The sequence below is a fragment of the Lactuca sativa genome, chromosome 5 (assembly GCF_002870075.4).
Source record: "Lactuca sativa cultivar Salinas chromosome 5, Lsat_Salinas_v11, whole genome shotgun sequence".
Classification (NCBI taxonomy): Eukaryota; Viridiplantae; Streptophyta; class Magnoliopsida; order Asterales; family Asteraceae; genus Lactuca; species Lactuca sativa.
The window spans coordinates 265,851,235-265,878,925 of NC_056627.2; the positions used below are offsets into that span (position 1 = coordinate 265,851,235).

The window sequence follows — 27,691 nt, forward strand, 5'->3', positions numbered from 1 at the left end:
AACTTGCACAATCATGGCACAACAGCAACTCCATGGCGCAACAACATCTCAAGATGGCGCAACATGCAACTCCATATGGCGCAAAAAGGAATATGGATGGCGCAAGAACATCAAGATTTGAGTAACAACATCACCATGGCCCAACAAGGCCATGCATGGCGCAACAAGGCCATGCATGGCGCAACAACAAGCCTCATGGCACAAGATTGATCATGATGGCGCAAGAGAGAGTGACATGGTACAAGAGCATCACTCTTGGCCCATCCCTTTATCATATGGCGCAACAAGGTTCCCTGGTTGCTCCATATCACTCATAAGTGCTCCAAACTTCTTCCTGTTGCTCCAAACCCTCTTCTGAATGATTTGCTCCTTTGGCACATGATCTGTTCCTTTGTCAGTCGATCCATTCCTTTGACACATGCTCCATGAACCCCAAGTGCTTCATTTAGTTCCAAGTGCTCCAAATGCTCCATGAACCTGATCCAAATGCTCGAGTTGCATTTAAAATACTGGTTTAACTCATAATAGACCCAAATCTTAAATCAAATTAAGTGTGTAATTCCTTTGAGACACAACAATTCTAGCTTTAAACTTGGCAACGTCCAAACCTAGAAAATAACCCAAAGATCTGAAATATTTGAGTTTGAATTTATCACTTAACTTCCTTTTGATTGAATCAATTTCTTTTGTAGAAGAACCAGTGATAATTATGTCATCTAGATACACTAGTAAAGCTACAAATCAGATCCACAACCTTTATAAAACAGTGAATAATCTAATTTATATGGCTTGAATCCAGATTGAATCACAAAAGAAGAAAATTTATCGGACCATGGTATTGAAGCTTGACAAAGCCTATAAATGGATTTATGGAGTTTACATACCATTTTCCCGTGGAACCATGTCCCCCCTTAATCTTTAAGCTTGGTGGTAATTCCATGTATACTTCTTCCTTTAAATCTCCATTTAAAAATGTGTTGTTGACATCTAGTTGTACTTTCCATGATTTTGCAATTGTAATGGCAGGAAGAATTTTGATTGTGACAAGATTAGCCACATGGGTAAAACCTTGGCCACTAATATGTCCTTATGGCATGCAATGTTTGATGGGTTTTGGTCATAAGACATCCTATGTGCTCATACAAACCCTAAAGCTCGGATCTAGGTTTCTCTATTGTACATACTTTGAATCCAAGACTTTGAACCCTAATACTAGCATATGGAAATCAGAATTCACATGTAAATAGGTTTAAGAACATACCTTGATTGTTATGTAGCAATAACAATCCAATTCCTCCTTGAATTGACCTTGGAAAGCAAAGAGTCACAAGTGTCACTCCTCTAATGGCTCACAAACACCATAAGCAAGTGGAGAAGGTATATAGAGAGAGGAGGGAGGTTAGAATTCGTATTTGGGACCTCTTGGGAAGGGATACCCGAATTCATGACCTTGGGGTTGTTTATATAGGTGTAGAGATAGAGTTTCAGTCATTATCCTTATCTAGTTGATTATCCATTAAGCAACCAATAAGATAATCCTTGAATCCTTATCATACTCGAATTCTAAGGCTTTCCAACCTTAAATTCGTTCACCATACTTATAAGATAATCCTTACCTTATTTTGTAACTATCACATAATTACAAATCAGCCCCTCTAGTTTAATTAATTACATTTGATCACAAAACTAATTCTCAATTAATTATTGACCAATATTAATTAAACAAATATGATTTCTCCTTTAATATATTATTCTTATAACATATTAATAAATCATATTATTCTCTCTCTCTTTATTCATTTCTCCAATCAAGTTGCTTTGGTGAAGGCAACCCAAAAGGACCATGCACCATCGGGTCAAGTACATACCAAAATAGTTATGGACTTATACACTAATCCAACAGTCTCCCACTTGGATAAGTCTAATAACTATTCTGCGTATGACTTCGGATCCCGATCTGCAATCGTAGCTTTCCAAAGCCGCTGTCAACTCTGATCATATCAAATACGCGTGTCCTTAGATAAGGGATCATATATTCCTCCATTCTAGATATCATATGAGATATGATTTCAAATCATTCTCTTTGTACTATATCTCGATTCCCGATTTATGACGACAGACTAATTGAACAAATCAAATTAGCCCTAGCCCGGCCGAGCATTTACGTTTGTCATCACTAAACCATCGAGGGGCCCAAAGATATCGCTTTTATTCTACTTTGAATAAAAGGAACGGATAAACTTTGATACAATGCTTGCTTGTACTCACGCACCGAATCACACACAACAATATGTTTTATAACACCAAGTTACTGGTGCGTTTACATATTATCAATGTGCAACCGATTCGCAAGATACAACTCACACATCTCGGTTTCAAGAATATAAGATGTTATCGTCTCACCAATCACTCATGATACAATTCATGGAGTGATCCAAGTGAGCGTGGGTCTAATCCAATGCTCAAATCTCATTCATAAGCACTCATGAACGTTGCAGCAAACATTTGCTTATGTCTAATACTTTTCTAGACATTCCACACACCAATTCACAACAGTCTTTATTCATATCTACTTCCAACATATGAACGACTGTGGCTCGTTTGAATAATTCGATTATTCTTAATAAACTCAATTATTCTGGAAGTCAAAACATGCAAATATGAAACACAAGAATAATACTAATCCCATATGGCCTCAAACCTTTGAGCATAAATAAAACACCTTTTATTTATCACCATATTGATTACTCATTATTTGTCGTTTCGGGTAATCAACTTCTTACTTGAATTACAACACTTGTCTCATGCTCCTAGCATGCACACAATGTTTACCTATGGTTCTTACTTTGTGAAATAGATCATATTGAACACATTTCCAATCCTTCTCATTTCACAACTCCAAATCCTTTTCATAAGTTAAAGAATATCAAATTCTTGCTACTTATAGAATATGCTAGATTCTAACATTCTATGCAACTATCCTTTCGTAATGTCACTGCAGCAAAGTCACAAAGACTATTGCCAATGATATTACAAAGTCTTCTATCGGAGATTGTTACAAGACAATTCCATAGATGTGATGTCTCTCACTCAAAGTACTTTCTTTGAACATCCTTTTGCATAGAAGTTTCTAATCTAGTCATAGATTTCTCAATATTCAATTCCCAATATGGACACACTTCCATATGTTCCATATGACAACCCATTCTTAATAGAATCTATTCATAATGATGTCGATATGGTCCATCCAATATGGAAACATTTCCATATTTTCCAATACTATACTTCCAACTACTCACAAGCAACCAATCCTCGTCGAACTTGGATTGTCCTTTGATAGTTGTTTAATTATTTTAGTCAAAACCAATTCTAGTCCCTTTTCCCTCTAAATGCGCTCGACATTTGGAAAATTTTAGAATGGTCAAACATTAAAGCATTTGCAATCGATCCTATACCCGAAGCGTATGGGACACGACGCATAATGTTTTATTTGCTATGTTCTCAAAATTCGAATTGTGAAGAGGGATGCCGTAATCATAATCGAAATTTTAAGAACACACTTTGTACCTTTAACTAATTTTATTAACATTTCTCAACCTAAACCTTTAGATTTGAAATGAAGCATAATATTCTCTCCCTTAATTATAGCAAAACAACTTTTCAACTATTGCGACTTTGCAAAGTATGACTCATGTTTTCTATAATTAATATTGCTAACCTTGCAATACTTTCCTTAATAATCATACAATCATAACTTTTATGCTCCCACTATCTTGATGATTATTATAAAACATAACACTTATGCTCCCACTAGCTTCGACATGTATTCATAAACATCTTAACTTTCAGAAAACAATGCTTATTGAATTTCTTAAGTTCATGTTTCTAATACTTAGTGCTTTGATAATCTTTTATCAAGGATTCTTTATACACCTTTGCCTTCGATAGTTCATATGTGTGTCTAAACAATTAAGACTAATTGCCAAACCTCACAATTCAAATTATGGAAAGGGATGCCGTAACCATAATTGAATTCGAGAATGCAATTTTACAATCACTATCTTCTTAAAATCTTTCTTAGTGAAAGCATTTCCTCACAATCATTTTCATGAAGGAGGAAATCTTATGACACTTAGATTTTAAACGGTGTAAATGTTCATATCCATGTAAATTTGTCAAAACCAACGTTTACGACAAATTCAAACTCTTATGGATTGAACTTTCTTAATCTTGATTACTTGCCTCATGGTAGCACCGCTGCCCACCATGTCTTCCAAGTAGTTAAGCAGCTCACCCTTTCCTATCAATGTACCTTTCATTGATTAAGGTGCTTTGCCTTTTATGCGTTCAAAATGAGTACTCATAGAACTCACATGCATAATTAACTCGATTGGATTGGCACAGAATCAAAATAATGTCAACACGATAGGTTGTAAACCTCAACTCGTGTGCTAGTGATGATTGATAAGGTTTATTTGATTTGTTCTTGAAACCTTTCAAGACCATTAAGACTCCCACTGACTCCTTGACATATAAGATTCTCTTGTCAAAACATTTCTTGATAAACAAATATTCAAGAGTTAGTGTAGCTTTTATCAAAACTCTTCATAAATTGGTCCTAGTTGCTCTTTGTCTTATCACAACTTTTCACATTTGATGAACGTTATAAACCTTTTAATACTTATCACTCAATGTCACAATCTTTAAGACTTGTTATTGGAACGAAGTATGATTGACTTATTGATTTAACCATTTCTTTAATTCTTGATTCCTCTTCTTAGACATTCAATTGTACTAAGACTCACTTAGAGGATTAATTGAGATATGGTTCTTAATCATTAAGACCTATCATAAAGCATAAAAGCTACTCTCCCATCTTCTTAGAATGGAGAAACTTTTATCTTTCTGCCTATATGATTCTTCTTATTCGTTCTACTATTGATCTAAACCCTTTAATCAATTTAGAATTACACTTAATCTTGTAAGTATAATTATATTTACTAAGTCTTTTTAGTAAATCATGACGATTATCTTTGTTATTCTTATGGTGGTCTTGATCAACACGCTACTTTGTGTACTTGATCTCCTAGTCCTTCACTTGACACTTTGTCAACGAATTGGTCTAATTTCCAAATATGAATTTCTCATTCATCATGCAACCAAGTTGCATGATTCCAAATTTCTGTCCAATTGAAACTTTGGGCGATGAGAAACTCTCCCTATTTGGTAAATTCTCGATTTTTTCATAAACACCATAAATAAGAATCATATCCATTTGTTGTAGAAATATTCAAACACCAATTTTCATAACAATTTCATTGCAAGGAAATAAACAAATAAATAAATAAGTCAAACGAAAATTTATTTTATTTATAAAAGCAGCGGAAAACATTTGTCCTTACAATGCAAAATCCATTGAAAACTATGTACAAAGGAAAATTTCTAACAACTCTATCATAACTGTTTAAGCTCAAAATTTAATCTTCAAGTCCATGCGATCGAAATCCATCTCTTGTGATTAGATTCATCTTGCTCTCTTATCAAGCTTCCTTTCTTTTCACCGACCCTACAAAACACTCAAATGTAATCTTATTACATCATGTATTAAGAATCAATGAATAGGAACTTAATGGAGTTAGATAGTGGATTTTTACCTAAAGCGCAGTCATACCTTTGACTCTCCCATCTCTTAGATCTCTTAGGTAATTAGGGCAACTTCGTCTCCAACGCCCCTTCTCTTGGCAATAAAAGCAAATTGACTCTTTTGGAATAACACATGGAACTACTTCAGACATCGCCTTTCTCTTATGATCAAATTTTTCGATCATTGCATGTCTTTCATTGCCATTGTCTATATCCATAGAGTTCTTGAAGGCAGATTCACCAATCAACCTTGCTTTTTCTATTGCGCCAAACCATTGCTGATTCGGCAGCAATAAGCATATAAGTGAGATCTATAAGGGTCACGTTGTGGTTCGTCATATAGTACTCTCTTACGAACTCACTATATGAGTTGGGAAGTGACTGAAGAACCCAATCAACAGCCATCTCTTCACTAACAACGGATCCCATCATTCTTAGTCTATCAATGCGCGACTTCATCCCTAGGACGTGTGCACACACCGACTTTCCTTCCTTTTGTTTACTTGCCAAAAGGGCTTGAGTGATATTGAACCTTTCAATTCTTCGATCTTGTGGGTTGGGGAGAACAATAGGAGGAGGAGGAGGAAGTGAAGCATGATTTCTTGTTCCTCGATTGAATCGTGGAATACCATCTTCATGTTGAAAGTTTGTTCCACGGGATTTGGGAAAACCATAGTTGTCGAACTTTGACATCTACAATACGGGAGAAAACGAATTCAAGTTAGTTGATAGATTGAGTCCTTAGTAAATCACCCAAATGAGATACTAAGGCTAGGACCCAACACAATATTCTACAACTCGGGAGAGGGATGCCGTAACCCTAATTGCAGAATATTTGAAGGTAAGTGAATGACGATTCACTAATTTCCACCACGAAAAACGAAAAAGAATTTAAGTTTTAAATCTATGAAAACTCCTAGATCCTTTGAGATTCATTGAACTTTCAATGGCATGTTTAAATCTCGATATGCCCCTCTTGTTTGTGACTGGGATGCCGAGGATCACAAAGCGGGTGTGAATAACCATGCAAACTACATGGTGCCCTCACATGTTACAGTCACCTATTCGATGTGCCGGTAAACCACACACGCTCCACCGAACTATGACAAACATTGAGTCACCCTTTGCTACCTTTGCTTAGACCCATTTAGTGTGCCGGTTAACCACACACGCTCCACTAACGTCTTCGCAAGGGCACAAAGTGTAATTTCATGGAATTGCATCAATTCACTTTTGCCTAAGTAACTAAGATTGGGAATTTCGAAAAACATTTAGTTACTTTAGTAATTCATTATACTTATAATGGAAGGTTTCGTCCTATCCTACCCGTTCGGCTAACGACCCTCCACTAGTCAAGAGTGCGGTGGGTAAGAGTGGATACCCATTCAATCGCCATTTTATAGGCAATTTCCTTAAACACCCCTTATAGACCAGCTTCGTGAATGAGGCCTACTAACGGTAAGACTGACTTTTAGTTATACATATATATAATGTTAGACTTTTAATGTTATATATAGTATAGGGTGTATTTTACACTTTTAAAATATTAGGTGGTTCAATTTAACAATTATACCTTTAATTCACTTAAATTGTAAGCCTAAACTTTTATGGATTTATTAAATCTCTTTTAATTATACACCTTAATTAATTAATAAAACCATAATGGTGTGATTTGAACTTTTTCAAAACTTCTTAGAGTTTTAGAATTTAACATTCCTAATTAAACTTTTAATCAACTTTTAAATTCCAAAACTTGAGGGCAAGTTTTGAAACATTTCAACACAAAGGGTTTAGAATTTAAATATGCATCAAAATTATACTATTTAATCAAAATTTAAATTCCAAAACTTGAGGGCAAGTTTTGAAACCTTTTTCAAAACATTAGGGTTTCAACTATTTAAATTTCAAAACAACAAAACTTTTGGGGTTCAAATTTAAACTATAAAACCTAAAGGGTCAAATATGAAACTTTTTACAACAACAAGGATCAAATAACAAATAATTCAAATTAACATTTAATCACATAATTATCCATATTTGATGATTTCTTGCAAAATAATTTATCAATTTACTTAAAATAATTAATCAATTATCTTATAAAGAAACAATTATCCTATTAATTGATAAATATCTTCAATTAGATTAAAATAATAGTCAAATATATCATATAATCGGATTAATATTAATCTAACATGATAAGGTAATTATCCCAATGCAAAAACAGCAAGAAATCCCGAGATAAGCACTGTCTGACGCACCGACTCGCCGAGTCACCCTCTGGAACTCGCCGAGTAGGGCTGACTCGCCGAGTCCAAGAGTGACTCGCCGAGTCAGATCGAACAGTGAGGCCAAAACACGATTTTCAGTTACATCAAGCATCAATACAATAGAAACCAATCATGGCTCTGATACCACTGATGGGTTTTGGTCATAAGACATCCTATGTGCTCATACAAACCCTAAAGCTCGGATCTAGGTTTCTCTATTGTACATACTTTGAATCCAAGACTTTGAACCCTAATACTAGCATATGGAAATCAGAATTCACATGTAAATAGGTTTAAGAACATACCTTGATTGTTATGTAGCAATAACAATCCAATTCCTCCTTGAATTGACCTTGGAAAGCAAAGAGTCACAAGTGTCACTCCTCTAATGGCTCACAAACACCATAAGCAAGTGGAGAAGGTATATAGAGAGAGGAGGGAGGTTAGAATTCGTATTTGGGACCTCTTGGGAAGGGATACCCGAATTCATGACCTTGGGGTTGTTTATATAGGTGTAGAGATAGAGTTTCAGTCATTATCCTTATCTAGTTGATTATCCATTAAGCAACCAATAAGATAATCCTTGAATCCTTATCATACTCGAATTCTAAGGCTTTCCAACCTTAAATTCGTTCACCATACTTATAAGATAATCCTTACCTTATTTTGTAACTATCACATAATTACAAATCAGCCCCTCTAGTTTAATTAATTACATTTGATCACAAAACTAATTCTCAATTAATTATTGACCAATATTAATTAAACAAATATGATTTCTCCTTTAATATATTATTCTTATAACATATTAATAAATCATATTATTCTCTCTCTCTTTATTCATTTCTCCAATCAAGTTGCTTTGGTGAAGGCAACCCAAAAAGACCATGCACCATCGGGTCAAGTACATACCAAAATAGTTATGGACTTATACACTAATCCAACAATGTTGACATTACTTTCGTATTTGAGCTTATAAACCCATCAGCAACCATTTGTGTTTTTATTTAAAGGCAATGGGACTGTGGATCATGTTTGATTAGCATGCATTTCATTTAACTCTTCATTCGATTTTACAACTTAAATGTAGTGCTTTGGTTCAAGATTTGCTGATATATTCATGACCATGGGTCTATGCTTATAAGAAACATTGTCATAGTCGACGACTTCATCTAATAGACATAAAGATTGAGAATGTTTCATTAAATTACAATGAAAATCTCTCAAGTATGATGGAAGATTATAAACTCTTGAAGAACGATAAACTTATTTATTTTCATTTGTTAGAGTATGGATATGAGAACCATTGTCATGAAAACCAATGTTTGTAGTTGGAATTTGTTCCGTGTTGATGACCAACATTGTCATTTGCAGTGAAAAATCTTCATTAAAAGAATTAGGAAGAACTATTTGAGCAAAAGGATCTTGATCATTTTGAACTAAACAGTTTTGAAAAGGAAATATTGTTTCATGGAAAACAACATCCTTAGAAATAATGAACTCTTTTTCAACCAAAACATAAAGCTTATAAGCCTTCATGTTGGGAGGATATCCAACAAAAATGCATGATTTTGCTCTTGGATTAATTTTGGTTCTATTTGCTGATAGAGTAGATACGTATGTCAAACACCCAAAAGTCCTTAGTTGATAATATGATGGAATGTTATCAAAAACTCGTTGGTAAGGTTTTTTTATTGTTGAGAAGTTTAGAAGGAAACCAATTGAATAGATAAGCAACAGATAGAATGCATTCACTCCAAAGAATAATTGGAATTTTGGATTGAAATTGAAGAGCTCTAGTAACATTCAAAAAATTATGATGTTTCCTCTCAACAACTGAATTTTGTTGAGGTATTGCAACACAATATGCTTGGTGGATTATACCATTTGCTGCAAATAAATATTTATATTGAAGTTCTTTTGCATTGTTTGATCTGAATTTTTTTATCTTCTTTTTAAATTGGGTTAGTACCATTTGATAAAAAGAAGGTATGATCTGAATAATATCATATTTTTTTTCTTAGCATATAGACCCATGTATATCAAATGTGGTTATCAACTATTATAGAAAAGAATTTGTAACCTTGAATAGATGGAATGGAATAAGGTCCCCAAATATCACAATGTATAAGAGAGAAGCAAGCTTCTTCCATATTGTCTAATGGATGAACATATAAATGTTATCTTATTGGAAACAACATTTATTTGATGGATTGGCTAATCTATTATGCCAACATCTAATGAAACAATATTACGCCTTGCAATCTTGATAATTTTGTTGTCATTAAACACATATAGCTCTTGAAATACATCAGTTTTCCAATCATCTTCATTTGTTTCATATCCTGAATTAATGCATGATGACATGTAAATTGAGTTATAAGCCTTTTATCTTTAATGAGGGCACTAACATAGATCAAATTGAGATCAAAAGATGGGACATACAAAACATTTTTTAGAACAAATAGATGATCAATTCTTATGTCCCCGATGAGATTCATTGGAAGAGTCATTTTATTTGGTAATGTGATTATATAATGACTTACTCTTCTTTTATTCATGAACATGGTAATTCCATGGCAAACATGTTGAGTTTCCCCTAAGTCTATAATCCACTTGTATGATTTCTGTCCAGAATTAACAGAAAGAGAGTAACATTTACCTGTAGTAGTTTCCTCATTGGGATTAACAGTAATCATGTGGTTTAACTAGGTAGACATAACTTGTTGGCATTGTTGTAGAGAAAAACCTTTGAATATATTTTCCTAATCATTGTTAATATTGGACATTTGAATTTTAGGATCCTCATTTGTATTCACAACATCAACATGATTGGATTTGTTCTTTGATTTGTAACCAGGAGCATGTCCATGGAGCTTGTAGCATTTTTCAAGAGTATGACCTTGAAATTTGTGGTGTGTGCAGTAAGGCTCGTCTCTATTTGTAAATTTGAAATTGTTTTGAGGGTTACATGATTGATTAGAAGCCTTATCCATGAATGTCATAGAATGTTGAACATCTTTGGTAAATGACTTTTGTTTCCCTTCTTGATCTATTAAGGAGAAAACATGGTTGATGGAAGGTAGAGGATGCATGAGAAGAATTTGTCCTCTAGTTTGGGAGAATGAATCATTCAATCATGTTAGCAAGTTCATAATGTGTTCAAACTTCAACCTGAAAGTATTTCATAATTTCTTGCACACCATTGCAACCACACTTGTAAGAAGTAGAATGTGGTCAAATATTTATGAGTTCTTTAGATAGAGACTTCAACTTAATGAAATAAACACCAATTGAGTCTTGATTTTGACTTATATTGACAAGTTCTTTTCGAATTTGAAAAATTCTTGGACCATTACTCTGTTGGAAACGATCTTCCAAATCATTCCAAATGTCATTAATGCTTTTAGTAAACATAATGCTAGCATAGATTTCTTTGGACAAAGTTTAAAATATAGGAAATAACAAGTTTATTGTTATGTATCCAAACATTATAGTTGGATTGATGAGAAGAATTAGGTTTAGGAAGAGTACCATCGATGAATCTCGTTTTGTTTTTCACATATAAAGCGGTGATATAAATAATAAGGATGTCTTTTGTCATAAATCGGAGAAATAATGAATCCATAAGAACATGAATTCAATGCTAGATTATTATTCGCCATGATGAACACATGATGGATAAGAAGATGAATCTAAATAAGAAAAGAGAAAAATCAATGAAGACGAATCATGAATGGCTAACCGGAGATACGAATGACTGATCGGAGACGTGGACGGAAAATTGATCGGAAGCTTAAGCATTCACTCTGATACCAAATTCCGAGAGAGAATCGAGTTATGATTGAAAGAGAATTGTATTCACCTAACTATAATTACAAAACGATCTAACACTATATACAATAACAACCACTAACAAACTTTTAACCAACTAACTCGTTGAATTACTATACTACCCCTGATAGACGATGAGTATAGTTTCTCGAATGGTATTCAAATCTTCACCGTCCATGAAAAATTACATCCGGCTAGAGTGGAACTTTTAAACTATCATTTTATAAATTTGGGAAAACTGCAATAAAGTCCCTACATATTGGCCTCATAATCGATTTAGTCCCTATATTTAGTTTTTATTTAATTAAGTCCCAAATACCGGTAATCGTATTCATTTTAACCCTTTGACCCAGTCAACAGACCATCCAACTTTCAAAAATTACATTTTTGGCCCAGATTTCAAAATTTATTACAAATTTTGTTACAAATTTGGTCCAAACTTTACCCTTTTTGCGCAAATTTTAAAATTTTATTATGAATTCATCATAATATTAGTTTTTTTAAAAACTTTTTTTCTCAAAAAGTATTTCTAATATGTTTTTTCTTTAAAAAAATCATATTTATACAAAAAAAAACGTATTTTCACATAAAAATCTTATATTCTCTATATAAAAACTTTTTTGTATATGAAATATCTAGTTATAAAAATATATATTTATTAAGTATATAAATATATACAAATCCGTTTTTATAAAAAAAATGTATACAAAAATGTATTTTACAAAAAAAAAATGTATACAAACACCTATCACCTTTATATATAGGTACATATGTATATTTTTTTTATAAAATCGTGTTTGTATATATTTTATAAAAATGTGTTTAAATAATTTTTTATATAATACGTGTTTGTATATATTTTATAAACTCGTGTTTGTATACATTTGATAAAATGTATACAAACACGTATTATATAAAAAATTATTCAATCAAGGTTTTATAAAAAAATGTAAACAAACACAATTTTATAAAAAAAATATACATAAAATAGGTGTTTGTATACATTTTTTTTTGTAAAATATGTTTTTGTATATATTTTTTTATATAAAAAACGGATTTGTATATATTTATATACTTAATAAATATTTATTTTTATAACTAGATATTTCATATAAAAAACTTTTTAAAAAAAGTTTTTATATAGAAAATATAAGATTTTTAAGTGAAAATACGTTTTTTTTTTTGTATAAATAAGATTTTTTAAAGAAACAACATATTAGAAACAATTCTTTGAGAAAAAAAGTTGTAAAAAAACTAAAGTTAGGATGAATTCATAATAAAATTATAAAATTTTGGTAAAAGGATAAAATTTGGACCAAATTTGTAACAAAATTTAAAATCTGAGCCAAAAGTGTAAATTTAGGACCAAATTTGTAATAAATTTTGCAATCTGGGCCACCAATGTAATTTTTGAAAGTTGGATGACCTGTTGACCGGGTCAAAGGGTTAAATTAAATACAATTACCGTTATTTGGGACTTAATTGAATAAAAAATATATATGGACTAAATCGATTATGGGGCCAATATATAAATACTTTATTGCAGTTTTTCCTATTAATTTTATATAGTTTTCATAAGAAAAAAACTTTAAAAAAAAAAAAAAAATTATAAATCAGTGCTGTTTTGTTTTGGTTTTTAGGTAATCGTGATATTTAATTCTTTTTTTTCAACTATTTAGTTTTTGATATGAGACTAATATGTTTTAAAATTGGTGAAGCTCTCTACGATCAAAAATCGACATCATCTATAAAAAATAACAGACAACATCAAGCGGAATCAAACTAAAATTGTTAATATACGAACTTTTGTGAATTGGTTTGAGGTCGGTATGACTATAAAAGACAAATTTGAGGTTTGCAGCAGATAAAAAACAAAATGACGACATATGTAGTGACAAACTTTGTTTTTTATGTTGATATTAAATAATATAAATGACAGTTGTAATTAACTTAATTATATCTTGGTTTTGGAAGTTCTATGATTAACTTATGTTATTTTAGGTGTGCACTTCCATATGCACCATTTAAGCAACATATTTGTTTCTTTTAGAGGAGACGGTATGGGCACTTCCCGTGCTCGTTTAGCGGACGTGGCAAACTTTAACGGCGTTGTGACGGAGAACACCATCCCCCTTCTCGTTTTTGCTCGTTAAGGACGAAGCTCGTAGGCGTCATAACCCGGATGAAACGACACAATTTTCAAACGTTTCATTGATTAACCGTTTGGCAACGGTTCTTTTATATATATATATATATATATATATATATATATATATATATATATATATATAAAAAATAACTATTAAAAAAAATCATTTACCCTATAAATACCTAACATTTTATAAAAATTTTCACATAGTTTCTCTTCTTCTCTCTACATACTTTCAATTATCTTCAAAATATATATATATATATATATATATATATATATATATATATATATATATATATATATATATATATATATATACCCTTTCGACTCGTTCGATGATTCAAATGATTATATTTTCTTCAGGATGTCATTATTACACTACAAGAAACGGGACCTATAGAGACGGCAATTGGCATCTCTATAGGTTCCAAAAGTCGTCCCTATAGCTCTCGTCACCATAGCCCCGTCGCAATAGATCTTTATTGTCGTCGCTAAAAAAATTGTCGCAATTGGTAGCCTTTCGAGACGATCTGTCGTTTTATTCTTGTTCATCGCTATAAGTTTTTGGTCTCCTTTGATGAATTTTTAGAGAAGACAAGTCGTCTCTATAGATTCATCTATAAAAACAACATGTCGTCTTCATAGGTATAGCTATAGAGACAACTTTTTGTCTCCATAGGTACATATATACAGTCAACACTTACCATACATCGAAAACATGACGTCGTGGTTGATGCATCTGTAGAGACGACATGTCGTCTCTATAGTTATGCCCATATAGCTACTTTTTTTTTCTGGGGTTTCTAGGTTTGACGACTAGACCTTCTTTTCCTGTCCTTTTCATATTCAAATTGCCCTTCGAAATCCGAGTAATCATCAAGATCTTCCATTGAATACCCCACTCTCTGGCCACCCCAAAACCCCTGAATTCATCAAGATTTTAAATTTTAAAAATCTCAAATTATGGAAAAACACCATGGTTTGCTATAAAATGATTCAAATTCGACAAACTGTAAGACCCCATTTTGTTAAACAGGAAAGGACAAAAGGACAAAGCAAACTCTGTCCTTTTTTCTGAAAAACTCACCATTACCATTGGTAGCATACAAATCCACATCATGAAAACTCATGTTGCCACATCAACAAAAAAGCTTCTGATTCTTGATTGGGTTTATGCATCTCTGTACACCTAAAAATGTAATCAGGCACCTTAAAATCCCAAAATTGGATGAAAATAATGGATTTTCTTAAGCAAACATATGAAATTCTCAATTAGATTTGATTAAAACAAAAGATTTCGACAATTAAAGTACATGATTAGCAAGGGTAGCAGATTATCAATTCTGAAAACAAAATACCTTTGAATCACAGAAGATAAGTTGGGGAACGAGAAATGGTGATGGAGATTTGCTAATTGATGTGAGAAAATCGAGTCCTGAGAGAGCAACTATGAAATCATAGAAAATCACGAGTTAGGGATGGAGACGAACGAACAAGAAACATAGAAATATGGAGATGCGCATGAGCTTCAACGAACCTGTACAGAAAAATGGAGATTTTCTTGAGTTCTGAAAGCCTTGAACGACGAGAAATAGAGATGGAGACGTTAATGAACAGGTGTTAAGGGTTAGGTTAAACACCGGTGGTGAAGGGGGGACGGATCCTGAGACAAACTAATCGATGAGCTACAAAGAAGATCCGAGACCGGAGACGAGCAAGGGGAAACGGTTTCTCAGATCATAACCTATGGGGACGACCTATCGCCACTGTAACCATAAACAAACGATGTCGTTTTTTTATTTTCCAACTAAATATATTAAAAAATATATATTTTTTGGGCATAGAAAGTTACGGGGATAACAAGTCGTCCCTACAGTTTGTTTCAAGAACGCCCCAACCCAATTTCTTTTCCCGCTTAACATGTTGAGACAAGAAGTCGTCCCTGTAGCTTCAAGAGTCAATAAAATTTGGTCAACTCTACGGCGATGACAAGTCGTCCCTATAAGGAGCCTATAGCGACGACATATGTCGTCCCTATAGATCTCGTCCTTATAGGTGTTTATTCGTGTAGTGCAACCAGACCCAGCCTTGCTACTAACAAGACGTACGATGTTAAACAGAAATTGCAAGGAAGGACACGAACATCTATATCGCGATTACTTTGCGGATAATTGTGTATACGGGTCGAAAGACTTCAAAAGAAGATTTCATTTGAGTAGAAATGTGTTCCTAAGGATTGTCAACGCCTTGGAAAGTCGGTATTGCTTCTTTACTATACTTTTATACAAAATAAATAAAAATCTAGTACATGTTTCTTTAATTTTACAACATATGCAATCTATTTTTAAATTGTAGTTAATTTATGTTTAGCTATGAATTTTTTCAATTGAGATATGATGTTAGAGGTAGACGAGGGTTTACAACATTGTAAAAATGTGTTGCGGCCATTTGTTTGATGGCTATGGGGGAGTCACCCAACACCATGGACAACTATATGAGAATTTCCGAAAGAACCGCAAGGGAGAGTTTGTAAACATTGTCAAGGGGTGTTGTTGAAACATTTGGAGACGTGTATTTGCGGAAACCTTCATTGCATGATTTGCAAGAATTGTATGTTGCGCATGAAGAACGCCATGGGTTTCCCGGAATGACCGGAAACATTGATTGCACTCACTGGAAATGGAAAAATTGTCCAGTAGCATGGAAAGGGCAATACGCAAGTGGTCATCACGGATCACCTCCATTTGTTTTAGAGGTTGTTGCTTCTCAAGATTTATGGATTTGGCATGCATTTTTTGGGGTTACGGGTTCCAACAACGACGTCAACGTTCTTGATCAGTTGCCAATATCCGACGATCTTTTGAATGGAAAGGCCCTGGATGTTCCTTTCACGGTGAATGGAAACGAATACAAATATGGGTATTACCTTACAGATGGAATATATCTTCAGTATTCCACATTCGTGAAGGCATTCCGCCACACTTTTGAAGAACGAGACAATTTTTTTAAGGGAAGAGAAGAAGGAGCACGTAAGGGTGTGGAACGCGCTTTTGGAGTGCTGAAGGCGAAGTGGCATATAGTTGAACATGTAGTAGGACCATTGGATTTAGAAACTCTACGATATATCATGTATGCATGTATCATAATGCATAACATGGTAGTAGAAGATAAATGACGAAATATGCACACTATATCCCAACGGACACGTTCAGTTTCAACTAGGAGTATTTGCACCGAGTCGTTGACATTCAGGACACAAATAAACACAAACAACTTCGAGAGGACTTGGCGGATTATATCTTCTATGACAACACTAACGATAATGAATAGAGTTTAGTTTTAAAAAAAATGTTTTTTTTAACAAATAGATTTGTATTTTTTTTTTTTTTGAATTTGGATGTTGTGTAATTTAATTCCTATGTTATTTTTAATATTTAAAAATTGTTTTTATTATATGTTATTTATAATTTTTAAACATTATGTTTTATTTATTATATTATATTTAAAAAATATTTGTTTAAATTAAAAAATATATAAAAAATTGAAAAAAAAAATATAAAAAAATTATAAAATGGAAAAAAAAAAAAGTTGGTGTTATAACAAGATGCAACATGGTGACCATTTCTCCATTTTGTGTTATAACACCATTGGTGATGTGGCATGTGGGGTGATACCAAAATGGTGTTACATCTAGTTACACACACACCCAATGCTCTTAGATGTCGCTACTTTTTCCAAGTTGGAGAAAACGATAAGTCAAATTGCATATACTTTTTGTTAAATTATATTTTATGAACATATTTTAAAATTAATGTCCTACAATCAATACTTTGTTTTTGCTATTTGAGGGGTAATAAGTTAGGTGTTTTAATGTCACCTCATCCTTTAGTATAATTGTAACTTTTATGAATGCCAAAGGGACCTAGACTATGACATCTACTACAAATAAGGTGCTGCAAAATACACAATGTATATGACAAAGTGTAGTCTCGGCCACGACTAATGGAGTGGGACAAGGGCAACGCCTCTTTCGGTATTCATGTGCGGTTCGGCACAGTGCATTGATCGACCATTCTCTTTATAGACCGACCATCATTCATACTCAACATCAAATCAATATATTGTCACAACACCAATCGCATCTACAAAACGAAACATCACGTAATTCAGAAATGTCGAGATAGACAACAAAAGTATAAGAGTAAGTATGTCCTCGATAGCAAAGTCTATTTACAAGTTTCATGGTCCTCCCCAACATGACCTGAAATAATGTCTCCTTGGCAAAACTAAAAGAACTCAAACCATTGAGGAAACCAGATGTCATGGCCTTAACATACATGTTTTTGTGAAAATTTAATTTAAAAATGTGATTTTCCATTTCCAAATGGGCAACATTATCACATACAAAAGAAATTTAAAAAAAAAACATATACAATCCCCTCCTTCAACAATCCTTCAAACTAGTAAAATTGCAATCCTTTTGATGATAGTTGAGATATGGTTTTCCTGAAATTGTCATTCAAACAAACAAAGAATAAAAAAAACTATATTAATGCAAACAAAAGCGAAAAAACTTATCCATGACGGTTGATGTCTACTCGGCCATTAAAACAATATCAATATTATTTAATTCAGACAACTTCAAGTAAACATGCTATTTCCATAAACGAACAACATGTCTCTTGAGCTTCAATCTATCGGTATCAATATTCAAGTCACTAATCAAATGATATTGTGACCTTATCTAAAAAACTACAATCATTCCAACAATTATATCTAACACACCAATTATATCTACAATTGATGCACCTCATGTCTCATTTATACAAACAACAAATAGCAGCTAACATCCTAAATTAATAAGCAGACACCTAAACAAACCAAATGGTTACAATACGATTTAAAGCCATCATAAATTAAAGGGCATGCGAACAACCAAAATAGCCACCAGAAGAACTGTAATCATAGCCCATCAAAGAGCATCTCCTAATTGAATGGCATGTCGGAAATCGAAGGCTTACCAAATGTTTCTTTTCACAAATATAATTGATTAGACATGTTATGTGACCTTGAAATGCAGTGTTTCTTTCAAATCAATAAAAAATATGCTTAAGTTATATATCATATAGATAATTAAATTTGTCTACGTAAGCATAAAATGGGGTGATACTTAATAATATTGATTTAGAAAATATGTCCAAGAGTTTATGGTTTCATTTAAAATAGACAAAACTTCAAAAATGGTCCCTGTGGTTTTCGAAAATATCAAGTTTAGTCCCTAAGTTCAAAAAACCTCACAGATGGTCCCTATGGTTTCAAAACTTTTAACAAATGGTCCTGCCGCCTAACTCCGTCAGCTTTCTACCGTTAAGTGAGGGGCATTTTCGTCGTTTCACAACCATAGGGACCATTTATGATGTTTTGCCTTAATTTTTTTTAAAAAAGTAAAAAGAAAATTAATTATTTAATATTAAAGGGCCTCTCTCTCTCTCTCTCTCTCTCTCTCTCTCTCTCTCTTTGAGTATGGATTATCTATTTCCTTCAAGCAACAACGACATTGTATTGACCTCTTCAAACAAGGAAGCAAATAATGAAAATCTTGATTCAAACCATGACCAAGAGGCTGCGTTGTTTGGGCAGTTTCCGTTGCCTTTCCTTGATGAGATATCTACTAGCCCAATAATCCAAAACCACCAACTGCATCACCTTAGCACCGATAGATCAAAAACGTCCACAAGCAGCACTGCAAACGAGCCTCCGCCGCCACCATCACCTGGTAAAACAAAGCGTGCAAGGAAGAAAAGAAGTGCTAGGAAAATATATGTGTATTTGGGAGACCAGAGTAAGTTTGCGATTGTCTCTCCATATTCTAGAAAATCATGATTTTTGGTTTAATCTGTATATTTTTTTATTTTCTCATAATCCCAATAGAAAATATATGTGTATTTGGTTCAGCTCAAATTTTGATGCCAGCTAGAAGAGAAAACACCTATTCTATGGTGAATTTATTAAGCTGCACATCAACTGTTCGTGAAAATGCCTCCATAAAGCTATTGCCATGATTTCTTAACTTTTTTATCTCCTTCCATGTCTTCACCTCTTCCTCTAAAAAAACTCATCTTCCCACATCAACATCCTGTTAAATTAACCAGAAATCAACATGAACAATTTAATCCCAAGCTTGGTTTCATCAGAAACAGAGTTGTTGAAAGGTTCAAAAACAGGGGATGAAGACGAACAAGAAGATGAGCTACTAGATGAAATTTGAGGGAAAAGAAAATCAAAAGTCTAGACACTGTGTGAATCATTATCGGGGAGACCAGAGTAAGTTTGAAGGAAGGATAGATCATCGATTAGAAGGTGGTGACGGATGAGGTCTAAAGCTGAAGATTGATCAGGGGACGCCATTGATAAGCAGAAGTGAAGAAGATTAAAGAGATGGGTTTATTGAATCGAAGGAATCCTTGAGTGGAAAAGATGGAGTGAAATGGTAGTGATATATATAACGTAAGAATGGACACTGGATAGACTTTGACTACTAAAGAAATAAGAGAAGATAGAGACATGTACATTGAGGAGGGAGAGAGGGGGGTTCGCCGATTGTGAGAGGAAGCATCAGTTAGTTGATTTGTGACGATGACGCAAATTCAACACTCATTATATTGAGAGAGAGAGAGAGAGAGAGAGAGAGACCCTTTAATATTAAATAATTATTTTTCTTTTTCTTTTTTTTTAAAAAAATTAAGGCAAAACATCATAAATGGTCCCTGTGGTTGTGAAATGATGAAAATGTCCCTCATTTAACGGTAGAAAGCTGACGGAGTTAGGCGGAAGGACTATTTGTTAAAAGTTTTGAAACTACAGGGACCATCTGTGAGATTTTTTGAACTTAAAGACTAAACTTGATATTTTCGAAAACCACAGGGACCATTTTTGAAGTTTTGTCTTTAAAATATAACTTGGGCTAGTCTACTTGTCTAACATTATGTCTAATAAGGTGTTCATAACAACGTCTAACATTATGTCTAATAAGGTGTTTATAACAACGTCATTGTTCAATCACAGATATATATAATAACTCGTTTAATTTCTTTTTTTAAATAAAACGTAGCAATGGTTAAACTCTTTAACTTTACAATGTTTATCTTGTAATTTTTCCTATTTGATTTATTTATTGAAAAAAGCTTGGATGTCGCACACTCCACCACTCGAATTCTTACGGTCTTCATCAAACCCTATACAAAGCCTCAAATAGACCGAGAATTTTCATCCCCAAAACATGGATGTGTTGATGTAATCATGTAATTAATATGGTTTTTGACTTTACCTAAAGTTACATTAGACACCCTCATGTTTTCATGATTGACAAACCAATCTTTTTCCATCCGGACGAGTTATGCTCCTATTTATTTGTGACTTTTATATAGTATTTGTTTGCACAATTAGAAATTTGTAGCAATGTCATTTCCTTCAAGGATCTCTGCAGGTGTATTTAATTATTTAATAATGAAACAATGCTTTTGAAGTTAACTATTTTTAAAAGACATATGATCCACAAGTGAATCTAATCATTTGATGATGAAACCAAGCTTTTTGAAGTTCAATTTTTTTTCCTTAAAAAAAAAAAAAGAAACACGATAAAAAAAATGGTTTAAAAAAGTTCAAATCCACAAATAAAATTATTAAATTGTTTAAAAAAAATCATCTTCTTGTGTTATCTTTTTACACCTTCATATATAAATTTACAAAATTACATACTTACAAACTTATTATAAGGTATTAACGAGATCAAATTATATGATGATTTCCTTACATTTTTTTATTTAAAAACGTTGGATGATTAACTTAATATTTTGATAACGTTCCCAATCAGGAGCACATGGGTTACATATATTAAATCTTTTGGAAGGTAACATTCAGAGATTCATTGACTTCGGGAGTATGGGTGGGTATAATTAGAGGCACACCACACTCTATAGTTGTCTATATATACCACTCAACATCTATATTAATTTGTCACAACTCAAGCAGAAACAAAGTAATATAACTACTAAGGTTATACATATTTTATGCCTAATAATTAAACACCCTCCTCCCTCCTCCACCCTCCACCACCACGCCACCACCATGGCCGACCGGAAACCAGAAGAAAATGGTGTCTCCGGCAAACCTAAGCAACTCATGATGGCCGACTTTGATCCACCAAAGCCACCAAAGAGGAACAAATACGCTTTTGCTTGTGCCATGTTAGCTTCCATGACTTCTATCTTGCTTGGTTATGGTATTTATCTACATCTTCAGTTCATCTGTATTATCGTCTTGATCATCATCATTAATATACTCACATATATATATTTTTCAAAACATGACCAATTTGAGACGTTAGTTAATTGAAGCCATGTGTGATGTGTCCCTAGCGTATTCATGTCCATGTCCTCCTATATACAACTCATGTTACTTATAAAAATATAGATGCCTATATCGTGTTTTTTGGTATATACCATGGTAAAAAATTGTAAACTATTCACACGATACACGTCTTGCCACAATATTTTTGGTCGCATTCAAAAATAATTATGTTCGAATTTCATCACGATCGATATGTTATATAATAAGTTAAGACAGGCGTCAATGGATGGATGAACAAGAACTCTACTTCACGGAGATTTTAAGAAATATTATTTTTTAATAATCATTGAAAATATGTTGGTAATAATTTATCTGTATTATTTAAACAATAATTAATACAGCTGCTAAAAAATAAAATAATATATTTTTTCGTGTGGCAGATATTGGTGTGATGAGTGGGGCGCAAATCTACATCAAGAAAGATTTTAACTGTACCGACGTTCAAATCGAGGTGCTCGTCGGAATTCTGAACGTCTACTCGTTGGTCGGTTCAGCCGCCGCCGGGAAAACGTCGGACATGATTGGTCGTCGGTACACCATCGTCTTGGCCGGAGCTATCTTCTTCATCGGAGCAATCTTGATGGGGTTCGCTACTAACTACGCGTTTCTAATGGTTGGTCGGTTTGTTGCTGGTATCGGCGTTGGGTATGCCCTCATGATAGCTCCGGTGTATACGGCCGAAGTTTCGCCGGCGTCTGCACGTGGGTTCCTCACCTCCTTCCCGGAAGTCTTCATTAACGCTGGTAGGCCTCTTTGCAAATAAATACATGAACAGACTATTATGCCAATATTTTCCTTTTAAATTTAAATAAATATATACTTATCATTAAAACTTTCCACGTAAGCAGTAAGCACAATCCATACCTAAGTAAATATACTTATATACTGTTTAGATAAAACAGTGAAATTGCTGTTACTAAAATTTCGTAACAGATATATATTTGATTAGAGAAAAATCGATTTTAATAAATTGATGTTATATTTATTTCACGGCACTCTGTTTTATCATTATGGTTTTAACGAAAGTTTTTATTAATTTCAACATAGTCGGAGCTATCCACTTGACTAAAAAAAATGTCTAAGTGGTTTAATGATGAGGTCTTAGATTCAATAGGCATGTACTTAAAATAATTAATTAATTAATTTCAAAATAATAATTGATTTTTTCCTTCAAAACTAGCTGCAATCATATCAATTTATTACAAATTATAACTTGTCCGTTCTTATATATATATATATATATATATATATATATATATATATATATATATATATATATATATATATATATATATATATATATATATATATATATATATATATAATTTCAACATAATAGTTGATTTTTTCCCTCAAAAACTAGCTGCAATCATATCAGTTTATTACAAATTAGTTTTCAATTATAATGTTAAAAAGATAACTGATAAAGAACAAAAGATAATAAAATCATGTTTACACTAAAGATGGAAAGAGAAATAAACAAACCATTTTATTTCACAAGACTTGAGTCTTATATTTAAACATATATTGATAGGTTTTAGAAGGATCCAGTTATAATAAACAAGATTGTTGTGGACAACATCTAAACAACAAAAAGAATAATTATATTTTTATATATAACTATTTAAAAATATATTATCAAAAGATAAACAAATAGAATGTTTGTTCACAAAATAATATGAAAGTTGTTTTTTAGGGAAAAGGTTCAAATTGTTTATCAATATTTTTTTTAATACAATGTTGCTTTTTCACATCTCAAATAACCCATCAGTAACATTAACTCTTAATTTAAACAAAGTATTTTGAAACTTGGTATCATATTGTAGTTTTTGCATTTGTATTTTTTTTTTTCATTTTATGTCTCCTTTTCTAATACTTATCATATATATGTGGTTATATGTAGGAATATTGCTCGGTTACGTGTCAAATTTTGCATTCTCAAAGCTTCCACTTCACTTGGGATGGAGATTCATGTTGGGAATCGGAGCTATCCCTTCAATATTCCTAGCTTTCGGCGTTCTCGGTATGCCCGAGTCACCTCGTTGGCTTGTCATGCAAGGTCGACTAGGGGATGCCAAGATCGTCCTGGATAAAACATCTGATTCCTTAGAAGAATCAAAACTTCGGCTAGCTGACATCAAGGAAGCCGCCGGGATACCTGAGGACTGTGATGATGACATTGTACAAGTGCCAAAACGTACGGCTGATGAAGCAATATGGAAGGAATTGCTCCTTCATCCTACACCCACAGTCCGCCACATCTTGATGTGCGGTGTCGGCATCCATTTCTTCCAACAAGCAAGTGGAATAGACGCCGTTGTGTTATACAGTACGAAAATCTTTGAGAAAGCCGGTATTAAAAGAGACACACCAAAGCTACTCGCGACTATAGCCGTTGGGTTTGTGAAAACGATCTTCATCCTGGTGGCAACGTTTTTCCTTGACAAGGTCGGACGTCGGCCACTACTGTTATCAAGTGTGGCTGGCATGATCGTGTCTTTAATGGGACTTGCTTTCGGATTGACTATTATAGAACATTCAGATCAGAAGATCATGTGGGCCGTCGCGCTTTGTATCGCGACGGTTTTAACTTATGTCGCGTTTTTCTCGATCGGGATGGGCCCGATCACATGGGTTTACAGCTCAGAGATTTTTCCTTTGAGGCTGCGGGCCCAGGGGTGTAGCATTGGGGTGGCAATGAATAGAGTCGTGAGTGGGGTGATATCAATGACATTTTTATCCTTGACCGATGCGATTACGATTGGTGGTGCCTTCTTTTTGTTTACGGGTATCGCGATCGTGGCGTTTGTGTTCTTTTACACCTTGTTTCCTGAAACACATGGTAGAAACCTTGAGGAAGTTGAGCAACTATTCGGGACCTTTTTTAGGTGGAGATCAAGATCGGTAGAACTGAAAATGAAAAGAGAGGCGGAAATGGCAACCAAGAAGGCCCAAGAATAGGTTTTAGGTTTTAAAATGGCAAACAATATTATCTTATATAATATGTAATTATTGGGTTTTATGTAGGTATTTCTGTCATTTACTTATCAGTTCGACTCGACTCGGGAGAAGTTTGTGCTGTTTGGCAAGAAAATTGTTATAAATTACCTTTTATCCCCAATTACATAAAAAGTATGCAATAAACCCCAAAATTTTAAGCATTTTTTCCTCTAAGAAACAAACATAAAGCAAAAGTATGAACGATTTTTCTTAAAACTGTTAAACTATAGTCAAAACTGATTAAGTGGAACTAATTAAACATTTGTTATATGTTTCTTGACGAATCGCTGGTCGATCAATACAAGATTAAAATTTAAAAAAAAAATATTAAGTTATTTTAACATATTTCAACCACTCAAACAAACTCAATCACGTCTTTATGTTTCACACGACTAAAATAACAGAAAACCGACATCTTTTAGTACTCATTAAAGCCACATATTCATGTGACACATGTTTATTTAGGCATGATGAAAAATATCATGTGGGGTTTCTCTTGGAAGAAATTTTGGACCCAAAATTGACAATGAAATGATGAATATAATGAATGTGTTTGTCTTCTTTATGAATGCAAACTCTCAATAATTTAAGGAAAAATTATGGCCAGTGAAACACAAAACATACAATAATTAATTACAGCAACTAAGAGCCACTTGTTTATAACCGGATGATTTCTGAGTTGAAAATAAGGTAAAATGACAAAAGTTATGTGGTCAAAAAATTTTGATTTTGTCATTGCATATTTTTTTTTGCAATTTAATCATTAAGTTTTCTAACTTTTGCAATGTTAACCACTTAAACAGGTTATCGATTGTACCGACTGACGTTTTGACTTTTTGGATGGGTTGGAGGGAAACACGTATGTGTGGACCTTGTTGGAACTTTGACTACAAAATTACAATGTGGGACTTATCCCACATTGGTGGAAGAGAAAACCTTCTCCCACCTTATATGTCTAGTCCTACTCATTTAACTAAATGGGTCAAGTAAGGGGTTAAGCATATTGGGCTTGGGTTGTGGTGTTGGATTAGCCTAATTGGATTGAAAATGGGCTAATATCAAGAGAATATTTAATGGTCAAAAGATGGGCCTTGGGCCTTGGGGCTCTTGGGGTCTTCCTGATTAATTAGATAATTTTTAATTACGAAATTAATTTTTATTTTTTTATTATTAAATTCGTAATTACTGAATGACAGGTTTTTAACAGTTATTTTCGGTTTTGACAGTTTCCAACTGTCATAACTAATACCTATAAATACCTGTTTCATTCATCTGAAAGGGGTTGAAAAACATCATCATTCACACCACAGAATTCTCTTTAAAAATTCGTTCTTCCAAAGATGAAGGGAACATAGGAATTTCGTCAGAATCAAGAGAAGTTCTTGATTGATTGTTGTATCCTCTAGACAGATCCCCACCAGGGAAATTTCTGTCTTAGGACACTGCAATTTGCAGGCCTCAATCTACATAATTTCGTTTTTGTGTTTCTGTTGTAAGCATAAACCATCAAGTATGTTTTCTGCAAACTGATTCTTGTATATTTCATACATATATTTCAATTTCGTTTGTTTTATTTCTGTTAATTTTGTTGATTGTATACTTCTGTATTAACAATCTAAGACAGAAATTAAAAAGTGGAAGAATGGATCAACAATCCATCATCAAAACACATGTGGAAAAGCCTGAGAAATTCAAAGGCTCAGATTTTCGAAGATGGCAACAGAAGATGTTGTTTTATCTAACAACTCTTCATGTTTCCAATGTTCTCACTGATGATTCTCCCTCTCCTCCTATTGGTACAACCACTGCAGAAGGAACAACACCACCCAGTGAAGCCCAAATGGCAGAACATCAAAGGGCTGTGGAAACTTGGAACACAAATGAATATAATTGCAGAAATTATATTCTAAATGCCCTGGATGATTCTCTCTATGATATCTACTCTACCATGACTACTGCAAGAGAGATATGGGAATCACTGGAAAAGAAATACAAAACAGAAGTGGCATGTTCCAAGAAATTCGTGATTGGAAAGTTCATGAATTTCAAGATGGTGGATACCAAATCTGTCCTCAAACAAGTGGAGGAAATTCAAGTCATTGCACATGAAAAAGAACTTGTTTTATGTGATGTCTTGCATGTTCCTGAAATTACTAAGAATTTGATTTCTGGTCCTATTCTTAGTAACAAAGGTTTCAAACTTGTATTTGAATCTGATAAATTTGTTCTCACCAAGGGTGGGATGTATGTTGGAAAGGGATACCTTAGTGAGGGTCTCTTCAAAGTCAGTGTATTACCTTTGTACTATGGTGTTGAAACACCAAACAATGATGTAACCAATATTAATGCTAATGCAATAATGGGCACTACTAGCCCCTCTTCTATG

The 27,691-nt window shown here is 33.4% G+C and overlaps 2 protein-coding genes across 2 annotated transcripts; both read left to right on the top strand.

Moving 5' to 3' along the window:
* Positions 1 to 16,543: 16,543 nt before the first annotated feature.
* LOC111878378 (uncharacterized) lies at positions 16,544 to 17,071 on the top strand. Its single transcript, XM_023874879.1, has one exon. It carries the CDS (start codon positions 16,544 to 16,546, stop codon positions 17,069 to 17,071), a length of 528 nt encoding a protein of 175 aa, XP_023730647.1.
* Positions 17,072 to 21,889: 4,818 nt separating this feature from the next.
* LOC111878171 (polyol transporter 5) lies at positions 21,890 to 25,466 on the top strand. The gene is made up of 3 exons (XM_023874684.3): positions 21,890 to 22,177; positions 22,686 to 23,048; positions 24,209 to 25,466. Exons 1-3 carry the CDS (start codon positions 22,024 to 22,026, stop codon positions 25,264 to 25,266), a joined length of 1,575 nt encoding a protein of 524 aa, XP_023730452.1. The 5' UTR covers positions 21,890 to 22,023; the 3' UTR covers positions 25,267 to 25,466.
* Positions 25,467 to 27,691: the final 2,225 nt, after the last annotated feature.

Bases quoted from the DNA above. Each gene is read 5' to 3' on its own strand.
- LOC111878378 (XM_023874879.1), top strand. From the start codon at position 16,544: ATGACCGGAAACATTGATTGCACTCACTGGAAATGGAAAAATTGTCCA.
- LOC111878171 (XM_023874684.3), top strand. From the start codon at position 22,024: ATGGCCGACCGGAAACCAGAAGAAAATGGTGTCTCCGGCAAACCTAAG. The intron at 22,178-22,685 runs GTATTTATCTAC...TTCGTGTGGCAG, and splicing joins TTCTATCTTGCTTGGTTATG to ATATTGGTGTGATGAGTGGG. The intron at 23,049-24,208 runs GTAGGCCTCTTT...GGTTATATGTAG, and splicing joins GGAAGTCTTCATTAACGCTG to GAATATTGCTCGGTTACGTG.